The following is a 21,992-nucleotide window of genomic DNA, read 5'->3' as shown; positions in this document are numbered from 1 at the left end:
GGTTAATAAAACCACATCAATACTCTAAGACTGGAAGAAAATAGACAAGCAAGCAAGAATCCAGAAACAGGCAGAATCAGGACAAAGTTCTGAAGAAAAAGAAGCCTGCCTCTCTCCACTACCTCAGAAAATGTTGCCCTGTTGTCCCCACAGGCTAACAAAGATATCTTGCAAAAAATGTTGCAATGTTGCATAATCTTTGCAACTCAAAGATTATGTACTAACCGTAGCCCCCAAAACATGTCAGATCTGCCAGACATGCTAGTCTGTGGGATTATCCTATGGTCAAATGTCCTAAGACATGCTGGAGCAATCTGCCCCTTATTCATTTTCAAATCCAGTCACCCTATTTTAGCTCTCTCTTTGAAGAAGAGACATTTCAAAAAGTAAATGCACATTAAAATCACAGCTTTCTTTGGTTATCTTTCTATTGCAAATGTTTTATATCAGAGTACTTTTTAGTAAGAGGTAAAAGGTCCTAATTCTAGTTTATTATAACCACAATCATCCTTTCATTTTTAAATGAAACAGGTGAATAACATCTTTCTTGACATGAGCTAATAGCTTATTACACTCTTTAAAATTATTATTTCCCATACATTTTTTTGATGATTTAGATAATTAACATCTTTAGACATTAACGTCTTACACATCAAAGTTCTATCATTCCAATGCTTTATTTCCTCTCTTCCAGACATGGGGGCGGGGGGGTGGGGGGGAAGCCTGCTTAAAGCAGAAGCACTCAAGTCAATTTTCTCTAATAAATACAATTAACATGGAACTGAAAACCTACTGTAATCTTCTCAATGGGTTAATGTCCTGCAGTTTTGTTTCAGCTTTCAATTGAAATGCAGCTGTTTGCCATATTTTACAAAATGAATTCAGATGTGCAGATTGGAACCTAGATTATTTCAACATGCCATAGTTTCATATGTGAACCCAAGGAGTAAGTTCATTCATGATTAAAACTATTTAAACCTGATCATTAAGCCCATAGCCAGTACTAGGTTACACCTGTAAAATGAGGTTCTAGAGAAGAAAAATTTGGCTTTTTTTTTTTTTTTTTTTTTTTTGAGATAAGGTCTCTCACTGTCACCCAGGCAGGAGTACAATAACCCAATTGTAACTCAATACAGCCTTGAACTTTTGGGTTCAGGGATCCTCTCACTTCAGCCTTCCCAAATAGCTGTAACCAAAGGGGTGTACCACCATGCCCCAATTTTTTAACCAATTTTTTTTAGAGTCGAAAGTCTATGTTGCTCATGCTAGTCTTGAACTCCTGGCCTCAAGCAATCCCTCACAAAGTGCTGGGATTATAGGCATGAGCCACCATACCGGGACAGCATTTATCCTTTTCTTCAGAAAATGGAATTAAGGATAGAGTCCTTTGCTCAGAAAACACTGCTACCAAAAAAAGTCTTAATTGTTCTGAAGTTACACATTACAAAGTGTATTAGGCCAGTGGGAAGTGGTCAGATTTCTGGAATATATTTTGAAGGCAGAGTTGATTTGGTGATAGAGTAGACTTCAGAACAGTCAAAGATGACTCTTAAGTCTGGGGCCCAAGCAACTGGTTGAGTGGTGATATGCTACACACTGGATCAGGAAGACTAGGAAAGAAAAATCCCTGTTCAGGGGGGCCACGTTAAGTTTGAAACAACTATTAAACATTCAAGTGGAGATGAAATCCTGCAGAGGCTTTGTGGGAGATATTGTGAGGCAGGAAATTGAAATAAAAGTCATAGTTATAGGGTTTTTGTGAAGGATAATACTATAACAGAACCTCAAATAAGGATCAACTAATCTTGCAAACCCAGTTTCTCCATCTGTTGATGATAATCTCTGTCTCACAGGGGTAATTAAGAACAATACAGAACCTATACATAATAGGCACTTAAAAAACATATCAGAATGGACACCTTGTAAACTATGAAAATTCTCACCCTTCTTTCTAGATGATATAGATACAGGTAGACACATAAACTGAATTTACATATCTTAGCCACATGAGCAATTTTTTCTTTTTTTGAGACACAGTCTTACTCTGTCACCCTGAGTAGAGTGCTAAGGTATCATCGTAGCCCACAGCAACCTCAAATTCTTGGGCTCAAGCAATCCTCCTGCCTCAGCCTCCCAAGTAGCTGGGAATACAGGCACCTGCCACAATGCCCTGCTAGTTTTTCTATTTTTATTGGGGGGAGGGGGGTGTCTCACTCTTGCTCAGGCTGGTCTTAAACTCCTAAGCTCAAGCAATCCACTACCAGGGCCTCCCAGGATGCTAGGATTAGACACAAGAGCCCAGTAACAGACTACCCAGATAAATGAGGTTCTAGCATCATATTTTTCTTTAGTCACATATTGATGTAAGTTTCTATTCCAAATGTGCTTTCATACCCAGTATATACTTCCAGAAAAACTGAGCTTCAAAAAAAAAAAGTATTCTTTGCAAATATGCCTACCACATTATCCTAAAATGCACAACTTCCTTACCTGCACAAACAACACAGAGTAAAGCTCACTTTTCCAATATTAAAATACTTGTTTTTACATAAAATTAATTGAATGATTTGACTTAATGGTTAACTTTTCAGACGTGTGGAAAACTTTGGAGTCGATTACACTCCTAACAGTAAGAAATAAGCATATTTGACAAAGATGTCCAAAAGCAGGGGGCAAGTCCCTTAAACGTCAAAGACTCTTTTTCCAGGCTAGATTCACATTTTAGGAAGATCAAATCTTATGAAAATTCCATATTAAACATAAACAGTTCAACAAAATACATGTGGTTAAAAAGTTTATGTAACTAAAAAAAAAAAAGTACTAGGATATTACCTGCATTAACTCATATTTGCTCCACAAACACCCTATAAGGCAAGTATTTTTCCTCTTAGAGGAAACTAAGAATAAAAATTTTGGCTAAAGATCATAAATCTAATACAAAATAGGCTTTGATCCCAGGTTAACTGGTAATCTGAAATAGTCCATCTAGATATACTATATTTTAACAAAAACACTCTCTAGACTGGTGCCTTCCTTTTTTCTTTCATAACAGACCTATCTCCTAACACTAAAATTAACTGTAAAATTACTGAAGAGTTATACACACAGCAGGCAGGAGACTTAGGTTGTCAGTATCTTGGTAACTTTAAACACAGCTAAGGAATTCTTTGTTTAAAAGACAATAGTAGACAGATGGATAAACAACTATAACAAATAAAAGTATAATTATGCAAATTGGTGGGAGGGGAACCAAAGACAACTGAGCAGGTTTCAGAACTAGTTTGATAATCACTAATTTCACCCAAATCCCTCATTTTTCAGGTGAGGAAACTGAAGTCCAGACGGGTTTCTTGAACTGCCCAAGGACACACCACTATTTAGTGATACAAGCTGGGACTTAACTGAGGTCCCCTGACTCCTGGGTCCAGAGTTCTTGCTACTACACAACAAGGAACATACAAATAAAAGCTTATCATAACTAACGCACAAGACCTCCACAATTTGTTTGTCACAATGAACTGTGTTGTGAAAGACCTGCCTATGCCCAACCACAGTGTAGGACTAAAGAGATGGGCTCTGGAGTTCAAATATAGGTTCTACCATGTGACCTTGGGCAAGTCATGCTACAGTCTGCCTTAGTACCCTCATCTCTAAAATGGAGATTAAAAACACACTCATAGGTTACAGTCCTGTTTATGTACAGGACTATGCCTGGTTCATAAACATACAAGATACTAAGTTCATGCTAAGAATAATGATAATATTGAATCTAAGCAAAAGTATAGCTTAAAAACATATCACAACAACTATCATTAAACATGGTATATATTCTCAAGGAGAGAATATTATGATTAAGAGTAGCAGTTTAAAGGCTAAGATAATGTAAATAAAGTGAACTATACAGGTTTCAGTCATAAAACTGAAGTACACTTGAAGATTTTTAAAATAATTTATATTTGCATGATATTTTACAGGTTACAAAGAACATTCACATCAGTTACTTCAATTTACTGCCCATGAATTCGATGAATATGGTACTTTTTCAGTAATTCCTACATACCACATATCAAACAGCATGGTATTTTCATGTTCATTGAATTATTTACCATTCAATATCCACTAAATGTCGCCAGATATTTTCAGAGGCAATAATCTGAGTGCAAAAAGAAGACCCTCACACACCCATTGCCCAAAGTAAGAGCTTCTTCATATCACCTAATAGGTAGGAATAACATGTTTTTACAAATAAATGAAATATAATATTTAGCAGAATGGATAGAACACACTAAGTGCCCAAGAAAATGTTAGCTCTCCCCCATTAGAAGTATGGAGTTGTTTTGTGTAAAGAATATATGGTAACCAGATCAATAAAGCACCACCACTGTGACTTACAGTATTATTTTTTAAAAAGCACTATACTGCACTCATAGCACCTATTACACACTATTTATGCTGTTACACAAAATAAACAACTATTTTTGCAAATTTAGGGTCTGTTTTTACTGGAGGTTATAGGTAGATGAGACAAAACCAATTAAACATAGTAAGAATAGAATTTATAAATGTAATTCTCATTTAATGCCCACCAATAGTCCTATGAGGAAGTAGAATGAGGTTAGGCACTACTTCCATATTACTGATGAAGAAACTGAGGCTAAGAAAATTTAAATACCTTAACTGAAATCACAAAGAGAACAGGGCAGAAAAGGGCAAAAGCTAGGTTTCAGAATTGGTTTTAAGTTTTCTTTCCACTAATCCACAGTAAATCTCAGAACATTAATATTTTTTCTAGATCTAGTATTCAATAAACTAATATTTATTGAGCTGTACCCAAGACATCACATGGGTTACCTCATTTAATCCTTGTAAACCTAATAGTAGGTGCTATTACTGAGGAAACAGGTTTCTTAGAAAGATTAAAGAATTTACCCCAAATCACACCGCCAGGAGGTAGCAGAGTGAGGATTCAAATCAAGTATTTTAGACTTTCAATAAAGTATTTTACCTGGCTGGGCACCTGTGGCTCAAGCTACTAAGGCACCAGACACACACACCTGAGCTGGCGGGTTCGAATCCAGCCCGAGCCCGCCAAACAATAATAACGCTGCAACCAAAAAATAGCCAGGTGTTGTAGTGGGCGCCTGTAGTCCCAGCTACTTGAGAGGCGGAGGCAAAAGAATCGCTTGAGCCCAGGAGTTGGAGGTTGCTGTGAGCTGTGATGCCACAGCACTCTACCCAGGGTGACAGCTTGAGGCTCTGTCTCAAAATATATAAGAATAAAATAATGCAGTTGGCTGAATTATTTCTCATTATTTAAGTAAACTACAAGCAAAATCCTTTAACATTTTAATACCTAACAAGCAGATTTCTAAGTGATCTCACTATTCAACCTCACCATAAAATCAGAGTTATTTCAACATGAATACTCAATCTTCTGATTGGACTGACATGGGCTAACATGTTTTGCAGCCCCCTACACCAAAAGTTTATTTTTTCAGAGAGAACCAAAAATCAAGCTGCCCAAGATTTCTATCCAAAGCAAATTTTTTAAAATTACCAGTGGCTTCAATGGACAACTCATTTTTCCACCTCATTCTAGATACCTTATCTTACCTATTTATTTATTTACCTAGCACAAAAGCAGTAATTCTGTTACTATTTTTAACCAAGTATATTTCTGAGATTTCAATATAGTCAATCCTTCCAAAATTGAACATTCCAAATTTCAACAAATCTGAATGTAGGGTGCCTACGTTATTACATGGTCCCAATTGAACTTTTTTCCCTCAAAAAATAGACAACTAATATTTATAAATAAAAATAGAAGATAATTACAAACTTGAACATTTTTCATAGTGAAAGCAGCTCTGTGATAAGACAACTAGACTTTAACCATGACTACCCCAGAAAAATTAAAGTATACATACAGTCAGCCTACATAAGAGCAACCCCTTCTGATTTATAAATTATGAGCTATTTCTCAGAATATGACTTAATTCATGAGCTTTAAACTATTGTTCCAGATCTAATGATGATCTTCAGCCTTGAGACCAAGGGCACCATTTTATAGACATCAGGCCAAAGTTAGGAGTGCTAGCTATAAAGTTTTTTTAAGTTTTCTTCAACCTTGACTTTGTAAACACTTCCCTTAAAAAGAAAAACAGATGCATGCATTTCCAAGAAAGTAATCTTACAAAACGTATGTCACCAAATTTCACTTATCTTGGAAAAACTTTTGAATAAGGATAAAATGTCACAATGCTCAAGGTTACTATTATAATTTATTAAACTGCTTTATTATACAAAAGTTTTCTTTAAAAAAAAAATCACCATTTTTCAAATGGAGAAAACTTTAGGAATAAAAGAGTTGAAAAGCTTTCCCTGATAATTAACCAAAGTAGTAAAAGACAGCAGCAACCTATGACCACAAAATAGTACAATAATGTTTTTTAAAACTCCAGTTAGGATTACCATAGCTCTCCAATTAAATCTAGCATAAGCTGTAGAACCTAGGAATCAAAAGAATGCTTTGCTTTAATTTGTCAAGATGTAAATAAATACTAACAGACTCATGCTTTGAACTATAGTATTTAAATGAAAGGCATTGTAAGAATAGAATTATGATTCCCTAAGGCAATAAATGTTTCAAAAGTTAGCTTCTCTATTAAATACTCAACCAAATCAAGAATTAGAAAGGCTCATTCTAAATTCTAGACCTACACTGTCCAACACAGTAGCTGCTAGCCACATATAGCTCAATTTTAATTAATAAAGTACAATTTAAAAGTAAGTTCCGTGTCAACTGCCACATTTCAAGTACTCAAATAATTGTGGCTACCATACTGGGGCGGCAAACATTATAGAACATCTCCATGGTGGCAGAAAGTTCTATTTAACAGTGCAGCTCTAAACCGACACTCTTGCTGGAATATCCGAGGTGAGAAACTTGCAACAGCACAATGAAGTGTATTCTATTTTTGCAAAGTACTACCACGAAAATGTCCCTCACAGTTAGTCAAATGCGGCCACTTTGGACAATTCAACAAATGCCACCAGTTCCCTACTGAAATCGGTTTTCAAGTAAATCGTTGCAGAATAAATTTAATTCTTCTTCTGAGGTCTGCCTCTCACATATACTATGCCCCCAAGTCCTCTATGCCCAGATAAATATGTGTCTTCCGAATGAAACAGTAACATTTCTATTAACTTCAGGAAGATACTAATTTACCCACGTGTACAGTAATAACATTGTCTCCAGATCACGTCGTAACTTCATTCTCACTTTTCAGACCAAGTGTCCTGATTTTAATTGAAAAAATGAGGTCTCAGTCATTCTGAGGTCTTAAAACATGACCATCAAAAGTAATTACAACTAACATGTCCTAAGCAGCACCTGGCTCTGTTCTAAGCGTTTAACATGTATCCTCTCACAGAATCCTCACGGTTCTGAACTAGGCTATAAAGACCCCTACTTTACAGACCCAAACACCCAGGCAAAGACCAACTAAATAATTCCCCCAGGGGTCACAACCGTGGGATCACCCTACCGAGTGTCTTTCCCTTCTGAATGCTACACCCCCCTAACGCTGCCTAACCCTGCTCACACCGCACCCTAAAGCAACAATTTTCTCCTTTAAGGATTCCACGCCCCCTCCACACACTACCTAGATAAAGGGCGAAAGGTGAGGAGCACCGCCCGGCAACCCCGCAGCGGCTCGCCGGCCCAGCTCCCTCGCCCCACACCCACCCGTCGACGGGGAGGAGTCTGGAGTCTACTCCACACTCCCAGGGGGAACCGGGACGCTGGACCGCCGGCGCCTCCCACGCCGCCCTCCCTTCACCCCTCCAGCATAGACGCCAAGTGCTCCCCGGCTGCCGCCCTCCAGCCCGGCCCAGGGAGTGGCCAGCGCGAGGGCCCACAGACGCCGGGTTCGCCCGGCGGCCCCGCTCCGGTTTCCCTGAATTCTCCCCTGCCCGCGGCCCCCGCACCGCCCCCCACTCCCCCTACAACCTCTGCTTTAAGAACACTTGTAGGCACGGCGGCGCGTCCCGCGTGGAGAATGTGGGGCTAGAGATGGTGCAGTTTCTGCTGTTGCGGCCTGGGACACGCTTGGAAAGGGGGGGTGGGGCAGAAAGAGAAAAGGTGACGGGGCTATGTGAAGGTGGGGGTGCAAGATGGCGCGAGCACGACTCTGGGTGAGGCGGGGGTTGTGGAGACTGAGGAAGAAGGTAGCAAAACCGATCCCCCCAACACACCCGAGGGCTATGCGGGCGCATGCGCGCTCGGCCAGGTGGCGCGCGGTCCGCTTTCTAAGGCAAGTACTTCCGCCACGCTCGGCGGGGGCGGGGCGTTGTGCGCGGCCCTCAGGGTCCGGCGTGGGCTGCGTGGGCCACGCGGCGGGCGTAGAGCGGGGGTTGCTGGGAGAGCTGTGGGAATGTTCTGAGAACCGAAGGTTGTACACCGGGCTGGGCTTTGCGTTCTTCAGGCGTGAGGCTGGCGGGGCTAGGGCTTTTGAAGGAATTGGTGACTGACACTGGAAGTTGAATTTCAACTCCAGAGCAGGGATCGGCGGGCGATGTAAGCTTCTCTTCAGGAGTTGGGTGAACCGGGATCTTAGCCAGATTGTTCTTTTAGGATGGCGAAAGGAAACCGAGACACTGTGTCAGCCTTTCTTGGAACGGTGAAACAGTAGCTCTTCGCGCCCCCAACACCTCCTTACACCTTCATTCCCTGCCCTGCCCTTTTTTACACAGAGGCAGTGGGAGACGGTCTGCAATTAATATTTTTACCCAACTCATTGACTAAGCTCAGGCGTTTATGTTATTGAAAGCTTTTTCGACTTGAAGGCTTTTTTTGAACGAGCCTGTGTTTATTATTCTTGAGGATTTAGGCCTGTTCCTCATTTTTAAATCTTGCGCCCCCAATATTAAATTGTATGTCTTGTCATCTCCCATTTGATCGATCCAGATGTAGTTTCTTAAATAACAGTCGTTTATGACAATGATTTGGGTTCAAGTCTTTATATAATGTGAAGTCTTGCTTATATTTTTAACATTCTTTTTGACTGTAAAAGGGAACTGATAATTCATGCCTTATGTCCATTCTACTACGTCAAATATAATATGCTGTGTTTTATAGGGTTGCAATTGCTTACCTTCACGAGGTCTTTTTAAGCATTACTGCTTACATTATTTTCTTGCCTATGAATACTGTATATACGTTCGGAAATAATCCCTTCCTCCTATTTGCTTATGTCGTTTAAAACAGCAGCTTATTTGGTTATTTCCTCTGTGGATTGTAGTTGAGCCTTCTGTTAATTTTGTGTTTGATTCTCTTTAATCTCCCTAACACTTAAATATTTGCAAAATACTTAAACTTCCAAAAGTATAAACGCATTATTTAGAATGTGAGAACTCCTAACGGGTAAATGAAGGCTCAATTCAACCCTGGGCAAAATGGGAAAAGTCACAATGAAAATTGTAATAACATCTTACAAAGGAGCACTGGTTTACACGATAGTTGCCGAAAACTCTTTTGTATATTACCAAGAAAACGGTTAACAGAAAAGTAAGAAAAATGAATTACATAAAATAATTCCAAACAATAATTCCAAATAATTCCAATTCCATAAAATTGGGTTCAGTTAATGTTGCATAGTTGGTCCTGCTCACGAGTTTCAACGGTTAACAGAAAAGTAAGAAAAATGAATTACATAAAATAATTCCAAACATTTTAATTAAAATTGGGTTCAGTTAATGTTGCATAGTTGGTCCTGCTCACGAGTTTCAACTGCATCAGATGATGGCCAGCTTTGACCTAGTTCCTAATGCCTGCTAATGCTGAGACCCTTTAATACAGTTCCTCATGTTGTGGTGACCCCCAACCATGAAATTATTTTTGTTGCTACTTTATAACTGTAACTTGGCTACTGTTGTGAATTGTAATATAAATATCTGATATGCAGGTGTATTTTCATTGTTACAAAGGGGTCGTGACTCATGTTGGAACCGCTGACCTAGTTTATTAGAATAGAACCCAAATCATCTTGCCCTCAGACTACTGATGTTTAGCCTACGTATAACTATACACAAGAGGAGTTACTGAAAATGAGACAAGGAGAAAGGAAACTGAATTCAACAAGGCACTGGTACAGGGAGCTTAAAAATTCACTGTTAGTGTAGTGTGAATTGTACTGTTGGCAGAGATCTTAGTTTTGAAGTTACTGAGCTCTTTTAGGGTTCCTACCTCCTAGAACCTTTCCATTTTGTGAAATTTGATTTAGGCATAATTTTGCTTCTAGTTTGAAACCATTGCTAAACAGAAAGTGTCAAAAATATTTTTCTATTAGATTAATATCAAATATTCTAAACTATAAATGCTGCTAGAGTAGTGGTTCTCAGCCTTCCTAATGCTGCAGCCCTTTAATACAGTTCCTGTAGGCTGTGACCCACAGGTTGAGAATCGCTGTACTAGAGTATCTTAATTATAACAAAGCTAGAACAGTGAAGCTCTTGGTGACGGTAAGGCTTTGATGAATATGACCTCTCAGAAAAATAAGTGCTTTCCAAAGCATGTAGGGAAAACACACCAGGAGAGCAAACATATCAACATTCCACAAAAATGTCTCCAACGCCTGAACAAAGTTGTTTAAAGGAAAATGAAGCCTCATCAGTGTACCCTTGTATACTCTTCTGGCATGATAACCTTCATATACTCACTAGTGCAAAAAGAAAGTATACGTATCAAAATAAAAATGTTCATTAGCTTTTTAAAAATGATACAGTTGTGGTAACAAAGAATCCCTCATTCTCCAAAGCATAGCAGAAGCCATGGCTAATGTAGAACTATCACTGTGATTCTGTAGCAGTAGTTTATTACACGTGGATGCTACAGTGATAGTTTACTTCAGGTCACCTGCAAATTCTTACTCTTGTGATCCATGACCTATTTGTTAGGATGGTTGTGGAAATTTTTTGCGTTCCTATATACCAATTATTTTATTCTTTGTTATGGTTGCTTTAAATTGTCGCCATGGAAATAAACTGGAAAGAATTGCATATTGTTTAGAACTGCATATTGCATTTGGGAATTGTTGCTATCCTCAGTTAATTTACTGACAGTGAGAACATTGTTCTTAACAAAAAATTGTTCAGCTGTGTGGTACCTGGGTAAATCGCTTAACATCATTGGGCCTCAATTTTTATATCTATAGAATAAGATGATTGAACCATAAACTAAAACCAGGGGCCCTAAAATCCTATAGTCCTTTAAAATAGGAACGGCTAAAGAATGGATCCTAAAGTTATACAAAATAATCTCAGCATATTTGCTGCCCCAAATTACATGAATATGCGAGGCTCTTGTTTCAGGCCAACTTGGATGTTCAACTGATATTATGCATTTCCAAAGAAAAACCAACATGAAAAGATACCAAATCTACTGATAAGAGAGGGTTACAAAACTGTTCATGTGTAATCAGATTGGCTTCCCCTACCTTCCTATTGCATTCATGTATTTCAAAGTAGGAAAAGCAACATAATGAAAAAAGAAATGTTAAGAATTATAGTCTAGGTAGCTGGTAGAACTGTAATCATGGCCTCTCATTGTAAGTTTAACACTCCAGGATCTTTTGAAATTAGTACTTAGCTGCTGAGAAAATGATATTTTTGAGAGTCAGTGGGAAGCGAATCATAGAATATCAGGATTTCAAAGAGCCCTTGAACTGTCCAGGCACATAGAAACTTAGTTATTCCAGTCCTGTGGAATCCAACATGCAATACTCTTGTACTGGAGAAAAACAACTTCTACGTTTCAGCAAATATTTATTGTGAGCCTACCATGTGCCTGACACTTCTAGGAGGTACAGCTATATCAGTAAAAACATAGACAAAAATCCATGCCATCATCATACTTGCATTGTAGACAGAGGAGTTAGGTAATAAAATAAATACTTAAATTATAGAGTAGGTTAGAAGGCCCTGAGGATTATGGGGAAAAAAATATAAAACAGGGAAGGAATATGGAATGAAAGAAAGCACAGGAAGAATGGGAGAGTTGTAATTTTTAAGTTGGGCAGTTGGAGTAGGCCTCACTGAGAATGTGGCACTTGAATAATGACAAGAAAGTGAAGGAAATATCTGCAGATATCTGAAGAAAGCATTCCAGACAGATTGTACATGACCAGCCTGTATAAGACTTGTGGTGTGGACAAGACTGCTAACTTAAAGGAACTGCCAAGGGCTATAATAGCTGAAGAAGAATGACCCCTCCCAAAACTAAAATACAGTGGAACATGTATTGAGACCAGCCTGACCCAAAGCAAGACCCATCTCTAATAGCCAAGTGTCATAGTGGGCTCCTCTAGTCCCAGCTACTCAGGAGGCCGAGGCAAGGGTGTCTCTTGAGCCCAAAAGACTGAGGTCGCTGTGAGATATAATGCCACAGCCACAGCAGTCTACCCAGGGTAACAAAGTGAGACTCTGCCTCAAAAAAACAAACAAAAAAAATCAAGAATTCAGTTTGGGAATACATTATTAAGCACAGAGTTTGTATTATCTTTAATGTTTTTGCCATCATAAGTTTTTATTCAAATGGAAATAATTTGGATTTATAGCATTTTATAATATAGTCCAATCTTGTTTATATAGTCGAGTTCTAGATACATGTCTAACATACACCAAGGAATATTTTACTTTTGTTTTAAGAAAATGTAAGGCTCAGCTCCTGTAGCTCAGTGGTTAGGGTGCCGGCCACATACACTGGCGCTGGCGGGTTCAAACCTGGCCCAGACCTGCTAAACAACAATGACAACTACCAAAAAAAAAAAAATCTGGGCGTTGTGGCGGGCACCTATAGCTCCAGCTACTTGGGAGGCTGAGGCAAGAGAATCGCTTAAGCCCAAGAGTTTGAGGTTGCTGTGAGCTGTGATGCCACAGCACTCTAGCCAGGGTGACATAGTGAGACTCCGTCTCAAAAATAAATAAATAAAGAATAAGAGGGCAGCGCCTGTGGCTCAAGGAGTAGGGTGCCGGTCCCATATGCCAGAGGTGGCAGGTTCAAACCTAGCCCCGGCCAAAAACCAAAAAAAAAAAAAAAAAGAATAAGAAAAAAGAAAATAAGAAAAGAAAGTAAGAACTGTTTTAAGAAATGTTAAGAAAAAGTAAATATCTCCTTTTTTAAAAACAAGAATAAAAAATTTTAAATGTTTTGGCATCTCAATACTTGAAAGTAGAGAATAAAGTTGAAACAAATGTACAGCTGAGTTCTCCAAAGTATAATATTTTCATTGTAATATTTACATGTAAAACTGGACTTATTTGAATGAATTGTTTGATAACTACCTTCCTTTTCACATGGAAATGGCCAAAAATGAATCAATGCCATGTGAAATAAACCATAGTGTGGCTAATGCAACCTGCTATTCCTACTTCACATTCTGAAGCTGTATGCAATAAACCTATTTTGACTAAGTAATTCTCAGATCAGTTGTTAAATAGGGATCAGGAAACTGATCAACAGGTTCAATCAGTTACTTTGTTTTCATTTTTAGCTTTCTACAGATGCTGCATAAGCTGTATTTTTCTCTTTCCAGAATATATTTAGAACAACCTCATTAATTCAGCCAGGTACAGTGCAAAAAAACATGGCCTTTGGTGCCACTTTTAGCACAAAACCCTAGACAAGTTATTCAACCTCTCTGAAAATAAGTATCCTTCACTAGAAAATAGGGATAAGAATAGCAATATGGTAGGGTTGTTATCTGGATTTAAATGGAAAGTTCCTGACGCATTGCAAATGTAGTTTTCCAGTTGTTAGTTATTGAGCAATTTTAAACCGCTTATATTTTAATGCATTAGACATGGAAATATTAATAGTAAACACAAAAATCTTGAGTGTTAGAGTATACATTTTCTTGATTCAATAAATTCATGCAAATGTGATAATTCTTTTAACAAACTTTTTTTGAGTACCTACTAAGTACACCAGGCATTGTTAGGCATTGGGAATACAGAGATGAGTAACAGTCACTGTCCTCAAAAAGACATCCTGTGAATTTAGTATAGAGATAAAGGTCTATAAACAAGTAAGAGCAAGGTGCTGTGACAACATGTAACTTGGATATCAGCTAAGATCTCCCTGACTTTTAAGCTCTAGGTTAGGACTGGCTTGAACACCCATTCCACCTCATTTGCAAGCCTACCGCCCAACCTGAGATTTCTTCATATTTCTGGGGAGCTAATATTCTCACAGTACCCTCTGATTCTGAACTTCCACCTGCAGAAAATTAATGAGTTTCCTGATGAGCTGCCATCTGCTGTTATTCTAGAAGCATCCACTCAAATGCTGGTCTTCGTCCTGTTTCTAGACTTCACCTAAAAGCATTTTCACAAAGCACTATGTGGCCACAGCAGATTTCCTAAAGATCTGAGATAATGAAAGGGGAGTTACATCATAGAAACACAACTTAAAAGTACCATATATTTTTATTTTTAAAAGCCCTCCTACCACATTGCTATGTTTCTCCACAATGCTCCCCTTTCTTCTTTCCACTTAATCCTTCTCTGCTCTTCTCACCTGCAAATTTCTATTTATTTCTAATAAATAATAGCTGAGTGGTTTGGCGCTCTCTCTCTCAAACTCTCTCTCCCTCTCCCCGCTCTGCCTTTTCTTTCTTAGATTTCCAGCAACTCCAGTCTTAGAGGGCTTACTGGTCACTCAGAAGCTTATTAGTATGTTTTCTTGAACAACTGGAAGACACTTCCTTCAAAACTAATATAAGTTATTTTACCTCTCTATGCATAGATTGTAGCAGAGACACAATTAGAAAGTAACCATTGGAGGGCACTAAGTGTTGACAGGAATAGAAAAAAATGTCAAAGAAAGCAACCTCTCTGAACCTTAGTTGCTGCATCCATAAATTGAGGATAATTATATGAATTCCATAGTTTTGTTATGAGAATTACATGGGAATGTATATAAAGTGCCCTGCACATAATAATCACTTAGTAAATGTTTTGCATTATTATTGTTATTATCATGGAGAAGGTAACTCAAAACTCAATTTAGAAAAGTTGATGGTTGAACAAAATGGAGAAGGATAATTTAAGCAGGAGGAGCAGCACTAGCAAAGTCAGTATGTTAGAGGGAAATGCAAGTTGTCCAGCATGGTGGGATCTTGAGTATAGAAGAGAAGCTGGAAATTTGGCAGGAGCGAGGTCAAAGAAAATCATACATGTTATGTTTGGGCTTTATCTAATACAAGATAGAGAGGCTTGGAGGAATTTTTTAATGCAATGATGTGGTTAAATTGCCTATTGGAAAGTTGGCAGTAATAAGCAAGAAAAGTAGGAAGGGTGAAAGATTGAAAGGAGCTAACACTTCAGGAAAGAAATGATATGGGATAGAGTCAAATCAGTGCAGTAGGAAGCAAGAAGATGACCAGTAGAAGAAAGACTAAGGAAGGAGAATTTTGTATGACTTGGTTACTGGTAAGATAGGATAGACACAAGGCAAAGAAGAAACCCAAGGATGATTTCACGGTTTTTTGACTCACTGGATAAATGGTAGCACTCATTAATCAAGACAAAAGATACTAGAAATGGCAGTTTTAGACAGTTTTGTTTAAGAAAACTGTATAAAATTCCAGCGGCTGTAACTAGTAGTCAACTGAAATATTCAGATACAATGGTGAGGACAGAAGCTAGAATAAATTCTGAATTTCAGGAGAGTAGGTGAGATTTCAGAACCAGAAGCATATAGCGATCATTATGCCACACACCTGACTCACATGTGAAATTTAGCTCCATTCCTAGATTTGGCCTAAAAACATTCTCACATGATCTGTGTGGGCACAACTGAATTCAGGGGGGACAATAAAATGCCCAAGAGAAAGTACATAGAACAAAGAGAAGTGAGCTAAATATTGAATCCTAAATACCCACATTCAATGGGAAGGGGGAGAGGAAGAGTCAACAACAAACAGAAACCAGGAGGGCAGAGTTTCAAAGAGATACTAATGATACTAAAATAGGAATTAGGGTTAATTGCAGCAGTTCTCAACCTGTGGGTGGCAACCCACAGGAACTGTACTAAAGGGCCACGGCATTAGGAAGGTTGAGAACCACTGGTCAATTGGATTTAGTCAGTTGAAGTTGACCTTTGGCAAACAGCTTCGACAGAGTGGTAGGAATAGAAGCTTGGTTGTAGTGACTTCAAAAGGGAAGGATGGATAAGTAGAGAAATCAAGTTCCTTATTCTTTCTGAGAACTTTGCCTGTGAAGGAGAAGGCGAGAAGCTGGAGAAATATACAGGGCCATCAGATAGACTTTCAAGGTCAGGAAACCTGAGCTTGGGCGGCGCCTGTGGCTCAGTGGGTAGAGCACTGGCCCCATATACCCAAGGTGGCGGGTTTGGGCCTGGCCCTGGCTAAACTGCACCAAAAAAATAGCCAGGCATTGTGTCGGGCACCTGTAGTCCCAGCTACTCAGAAGGCTGAGGCAAGAGAATCGCCTAAGCCCAGGAGTTGGAGGTTGCTCTGAGCTGTGTGATGCCACGGCACTCTACCGAAGGTGATACAGTGAGACTCTGTCTCTACAAAAAAAAAAAAAGAAAAGAAAAGAAAGAAACTTGAGTTTGTTTACAGGCTTTGGTGAAAAAACTGGTACATCAGGAAGGTTCAGGCCAGGCATGATGGCTCACTCCTGTAATCCCAACACTTTGGGAGACCAAGACGAAAATCATTTTAGGCCACGAATTTGAAACCAGCCTTGGCAGCTAGTGAGATCCTGTCTAGGGAAGGTTTGAACACTTGGGATAGAGAAGGGCAATGACAAAATCTCCAGGATGCATATATGGAATTAGATCCTAGAAGAGGCAAGAAAGCTTTTGAGCCAGAGACCAGGAAGTGGGATGAGCCTTAAAATGGAAAAGATATAGACTTGAAGAAAGAAGTAAGAATTTGAAGCAGTTCATGACTGATGACCCCAATTTCTCCTATAATGTGGGAAAGAAAATGTGTTGCTGAAAAACTGGGATGACAGGGTGAAGCCTGTGTGAAATGATATAGGAGAGAGAGAACCAGAGGCTTCTAAAATTGAAGGTAGCCCAGGGGATAGAGCAGTGGCTCTCAAAGTGTAGTTGCAGCATCTGCTTCTTGTTAGAAATGAATGCTTGGGCCACACCTCACACCTAGGGAATCAAACTCTGGGGGTGAACTCAGCAATCTGCCCTAACAAGCCCTACCATTGATTTTGAAGTAGCTAATGTTCAAGGGCACTTGCATTAGAATTTCTACAGAATATATATCATCCCCAACTAGCAAGCAAAAAGTATAACACAAACCATACTACTTGATCACATTCTAGTAATATTTTCATATTACAATAAACTGTATTTATTTGAAACTATTTTCTTAAGAATTTAAAAAACTGCTGCTTTCTTTCTGGAAATGGATGTCACATAGAGATTCTTTCAAGCAAATGTAAATAAACTTACACACACAAAAACTTGTTTCTCTACTTAATTTTCACATTTATAGTAGAATAATAAATAAAAGTGTTGTTTATTGCATCAGAAGTATTCGATTACTCACCCTATAGTAGCAGTCCTTAAATTCATAGGGGAAAGTTCATGAACTGAATTTTCTCAATTTTAAGTTATTCTCTCATAAATTTTTCTTTAAAGTTTGGCTTTTGTCTCTACTATTTGTCTCACAACAAGTGCTAGTAGATGACAAAATAAATAGTAAATGAATATTAATGAAACTTTAAGTTAGCCAATAGCCGGGCGTTGTGGCGCGTGCCCGTAGTCCCAGCTGCTCGGGAGGCTAAGGCAAGAGAATCGCGTAAGCCCAAGAGTTAGGGGTTGCTGTGAGCCGTGTGACGCCAAGGCACTCTACCCGAGGGCGGTACAGTGAGACTCTGTCTCTACAAAAAAAAAAAAAAGAAAGAAACTTTAAGTTAGCCAATCATGCTTAGTTCAATAGTTTTTTCTTAACTTGAACACATATTCATAACTGTGATTTTTATATTAATACCAGTAAATGAAGTCATTTTTGGCTACCATTTTTCCAACAATATTGCCATTGCTCAAATATTAAGAACCTAACTTAGAACTACTTTCACAATTGGAGGAATATTTCTTCGAATATCCTAAGCAGTGGAAAAGCTAACAGACTTATGGTCTACAAGGCTCTACAGCCAAATATGAATGTAAGTGATCAAGCTGATTTATCCAGGTGTGTCTTGCTTAAAGAAATATGACATAATATGTACAAATCCATATTTACAAACCATAGGTGTATATACAGATGACTATGAGACATTCCCCAATTAAAGACAAGAATAACCTCAGAAAGTTAATTTGTATATTAAGTAATGGATCACAGTAGGGACATAGATCCAAGATAGCAAACCTTAATTATAATCTAATTAATTAACCTTCTTATATAAATAAGAAGAGAGGTTAATCACAAAGCACAGAAAAAACAGAACATTCTGGCATGGCACTTTCCAATACTGTGAAGGTAAATGAGTAAGAAGGTATCAGGGTCCTACTATCATTTAAAATTTCAGATTATGTAGAAACTCCCCTTATCCTGATCCTGGCATGACCAAGCAATCTTTAGATATTTTCGCTTCCACGAATAATGTAATTGCTTCCGAATAATATGATGGTTTCCACATGTAATATTTGATTCCAAATAATATAATGATTAGGCTAATAGGAAGATTGATTCTACCCAACAGCTATATTTCCACATTACCAATCACTAACTCAGCATTTTGGTTTTTATGCTTGGCTCTTGTAAGTTAATTCAAATCACCGCTGGAACAGTGATATGTTGTCTGGGAAGGGTCGTGAGGGCCAAACCCCAAACCCAAATGCCACTGTGAGAGGTTCAGGCACCCCAATCTGACGTCACCCCAATCTGGAAACCTGCCTTTCTTCAGAACAATTACAGGAAACAGATAAATAAACACAGAATAATTCATCTTCTAAGATCATTAGCTTTATGAAAATATTTTAAAATACAAGGAACTTAATATGAGAAACTGAGAAGTGATTTTTTTGAGTTTACTCAGAAATTCTTTAATGTTGACAAAACTAATGTTGATGGTGTGATGGAGTGTAAATGTACTGAACAAATCACTCATTTGGGAAGTTTAACATTTAAAGGAAGGAAAAAAAAATAAAAAGGTCAAAGTATAGTTCAGTAAACGGAAAGAGACTTGGTTGTTTTTACCCCAGGAAAAAGAAACTAGATCAGAAAAAAAGAGAGAAAGAAAGAACCAATGGAAACAGAAATATGTAAATCATATAGGAGAAGACAGGTCATCAGACTTGTCTACTGAGTCTACAGACACATGCTACAAAATGCCTGGCTAATTTTTCTAATTTTAGTGGAGACATGGTCTCACTTTTGTTCAGGCTAGTCTCAAATTCCTAAGCTCAAGTAATCCTTGGCCTCCCTGAGTTCTAGGATTTCAGGTGTGAGCCACCACACCTAGCCTGTATATTTTTCCTTCTTTAAGGAAAAAAGAATTAGGCTATACATTTCTCAGACAGGAGAGATTTTATGTGGGGAGAGTCAGAAGAAAAAGAACAGAGACCAAGAATTTGTAATGTTAATTTCTCAGTGTAGTGATTACCTAGAAAATCCCTAGGTGGCGTTTTTTGGTCTTCACTCTGCTTGATGATCTCTGAACTTCTGTGGTTTAGTGTCTCTCATTAATTTTGGAAAAGTCTTAGCCATTATTTCTTTAAATATTCCTTTTGTTCATTTCTCTCTCTCTTCTCCTGATATTTCCATTGGCCTTTTTGTAATTGTCTCACAGTTCTTGGATATTCTGTTCTATTTTTTCATTCTTTTTCCTCTTTGCTCTTTAGTTTTGGAAATTTCTTTTTTTTTTTTTTTTTGAGACAGAGTCTTAAGCTGTTGCCCTGGGTAGAGTGCTGTGGCGTCACAGCTCACAGCAACCTCAAACTCCTGGGCCCAAGTGATTCTCTTGCCTCAGCCTTCCAAGTAGCTGGGACTCCAGGCACCCACCACAATGCCCAGCTATTCTTTGGCCAGGGCTGGATTCAAACCTGCCAGCTCTGGTGTATATAGCTGGCACCCTAGCCACCTGAGCTACAGGCACCAAGCCAAGTTTTGGATATTTCTATTAACATTTTTTTTTTTTTCCTTTTTTTTTTTTTTCCTTTTTCTTTTTTTTTTCTTTTTTTTTTTCCTTTTTTTTTCTTCTTTTTTTTTTTTTCTCTTTTTTTTTTCTTTTTTCTATTAACATTTTTAAGCTCACAGATTCTTTGTCCATTTCATATCTACTGATGTGTCCATCAAAGGCATTTTTTTTTTATTTCTGTTATAGTGTTTTTATTTACAGTATTTCCTTTTGATTCTTAGGGTTTCTATCTTTCTTTTTAATTGCCCATCTGTCCTCGCATGTTGACTATTTTCTTTTCAAATTTTTGAATCCTTAGCATATTAATCATAGTTATTTTAAATTTCCATTCTGATAATATCAAAATCTCTACTATATCTGAGTCTAATTTTGATGCTTCCTTTGTCTCTTCAGACTGTGTTTTTTGCCTGATAACAAGCCTTGTTGTTGTTGAAAGTCAGATATGAAGCATTGGGATAAAGGAAGTGAGGTAGATAGGCCTTCAGGGTGAGCTTTTATGTTTTTCTGGCTAAGCATTAGGCTTTGTTTATTGTTTGCTACAGCCATAGTGTCAGAGGCTAAAATTTCCTGAGGGTCCTCACTTTTGTCCTCCCCTCATTGTTGTCTTTGAATTTCCCTAGAGACTGCTTCTTAAGTATGGTCTGAAGCTTGCAGATCTTTTAGCTATGATCTCTCTTAGTATAAAGGAGTCTGTTGATGTGGCGGTAGAGTTTGGGGGCAGGAAGGGTGTTCTATAATCCTATGGTCAGGTTTCAGTCTTTTAGTAAGCCTATGTCCCCGGACTGTGATATCTCAAGTGCTTCTCATTTACTCTTCCTTCCCATAGCCCCATTAAGTGAGATAGACAGACTGAGAGGGGGCTCAAGTTAAGTATTTCTCCTCCTCCATGTGGAATATTGGAGGCTGGAGTTGGGCATTTCCTACCTGGGTCAAGTAGGCTCTGGTAAAATAGTTTCACTTGAAGGAAGATTTTTATTAAGCAGAACAGAGTGCTCTGACCATATTTCATATTTCTCTCTCTTTTCATATTTCTCTTTCTTTTCATATTTCATATTTCTCTCTCTTTTCACAGTAAAGTTGAGGGTATTTTTTCATGAGCTTTACCCTGAGAACCTACTGGGGCTCCTGGCAGTAAAACTTAGAAATCTATGAGGCTTCTCTAAGGCTAGGCCTCCAGACCAGAAATTTTGTAGTTGTTGTTCTTGTTGCTGTTTTTAACCTTTCAAGCTAATTCATAAGCTTAGACTCTGGCAATTAATGAATTACTCTTTAAAGGATCCTGCTGGGTTCCAGCCACACTTCTGTTCCTGGTAAACTGAAATTGTCTATTGGTAATCTGTCTCTCCAGTGTTTGGGGCAGTGGTTTGCTCTGTGACTTCAATTCTCTGATAGATCTAAGAATGGTTAGTTTTCAGTTTTTCAGCTTTTTTTTCTTCTTCTAAGAATGGGAGTGACAACTTCCAAGCTTTTTCTTCTGAGAATGAGAGTGACAACTTCCAAGCTTTGTGTACCTGAAAACTGAAGTCCAATCCAATCTCATATATAGAAATAATTGATGACTATTAGCATGCTAATATCTATCAGTTGAAGCTATGCTAGTGCACAATAGGTAGAATAACACACTATTGTATGCTCAGATCTAGTTGTTAAACCTCCTAGGTGTTAAGTTATTATAGTTGAATCACTCAATCTATCTGAGTTCATATTTCCTTGTGTGTATAATGGGAGTAATACCCATTCTATCTAAAACATAGGAAGAGAGGGTAAAATAAGAATAAAGGAGAAAACATTTAGAAAAAAATGTGTCA

The 21,992-nt window shown here is 38.2% G+C and overlaps 2 protein-coding genes across 5 annotated transcripts in view; one reads left to right on the top strand and one right to left on the bottom strand.

Annotated features, from left to right (window-relative positions):
- Window positions 1-8,352, bottom strand: part of SUPT3H (SPT3 homolog, SAGA and STAGA complex component) — a 502,772-nt gene extending 494,420 nt beyond the window's left edge. For 2 of the 4 annotated variants that reach the window (XR_008382414.1, XR_008382415.1), the window contains exon 1: window positions 7,748-7,905. Coding sequence is in view for 1 of the 4 variants with exons in the window: in XM_053602205.1 (XP_053458180.1) it covers window positions 8,012-8,277 (266 nt within the window). In the remaining 3 variants the exon portion in view is untranslated. Of the gene's footprint in view, window positions 1-7,664; window positions 7,906-8,011 lie in introns of those variants that run through there. The other 2 variants (XM_053602205.1, XM_053602206.1) reach the window with 2 other exon arrangements.
- Window positions 1-21,992, top strand: part of RUNX2 (RUNX family transcription factor 2) — a 218,038-nt gene that overhangs the window by 40,955 nt on the left and 155,091 nt on the right. The window lies entirely within an intron of this gene.

The sequence above is a fragment of the Nycticebus coucang genome, chromosome 9 (assembly GCF_027406575.1).
Source record: "Nycticebus coucang isolate mNycCou1 chromosome 9, mNycCou1.pri, whole genome shotgun sequence".
NCBI lineage: Eukaryota > Metazoa > Chordata > Mammalia > Primates > Lorisidae > Nycticebus > Nycticebus coucang.
The sequence above is the reverse complement of the archived record's forward strand: the minus strand, read 5'-3'. Positions and strand labels throughout refer to the sequence as shown.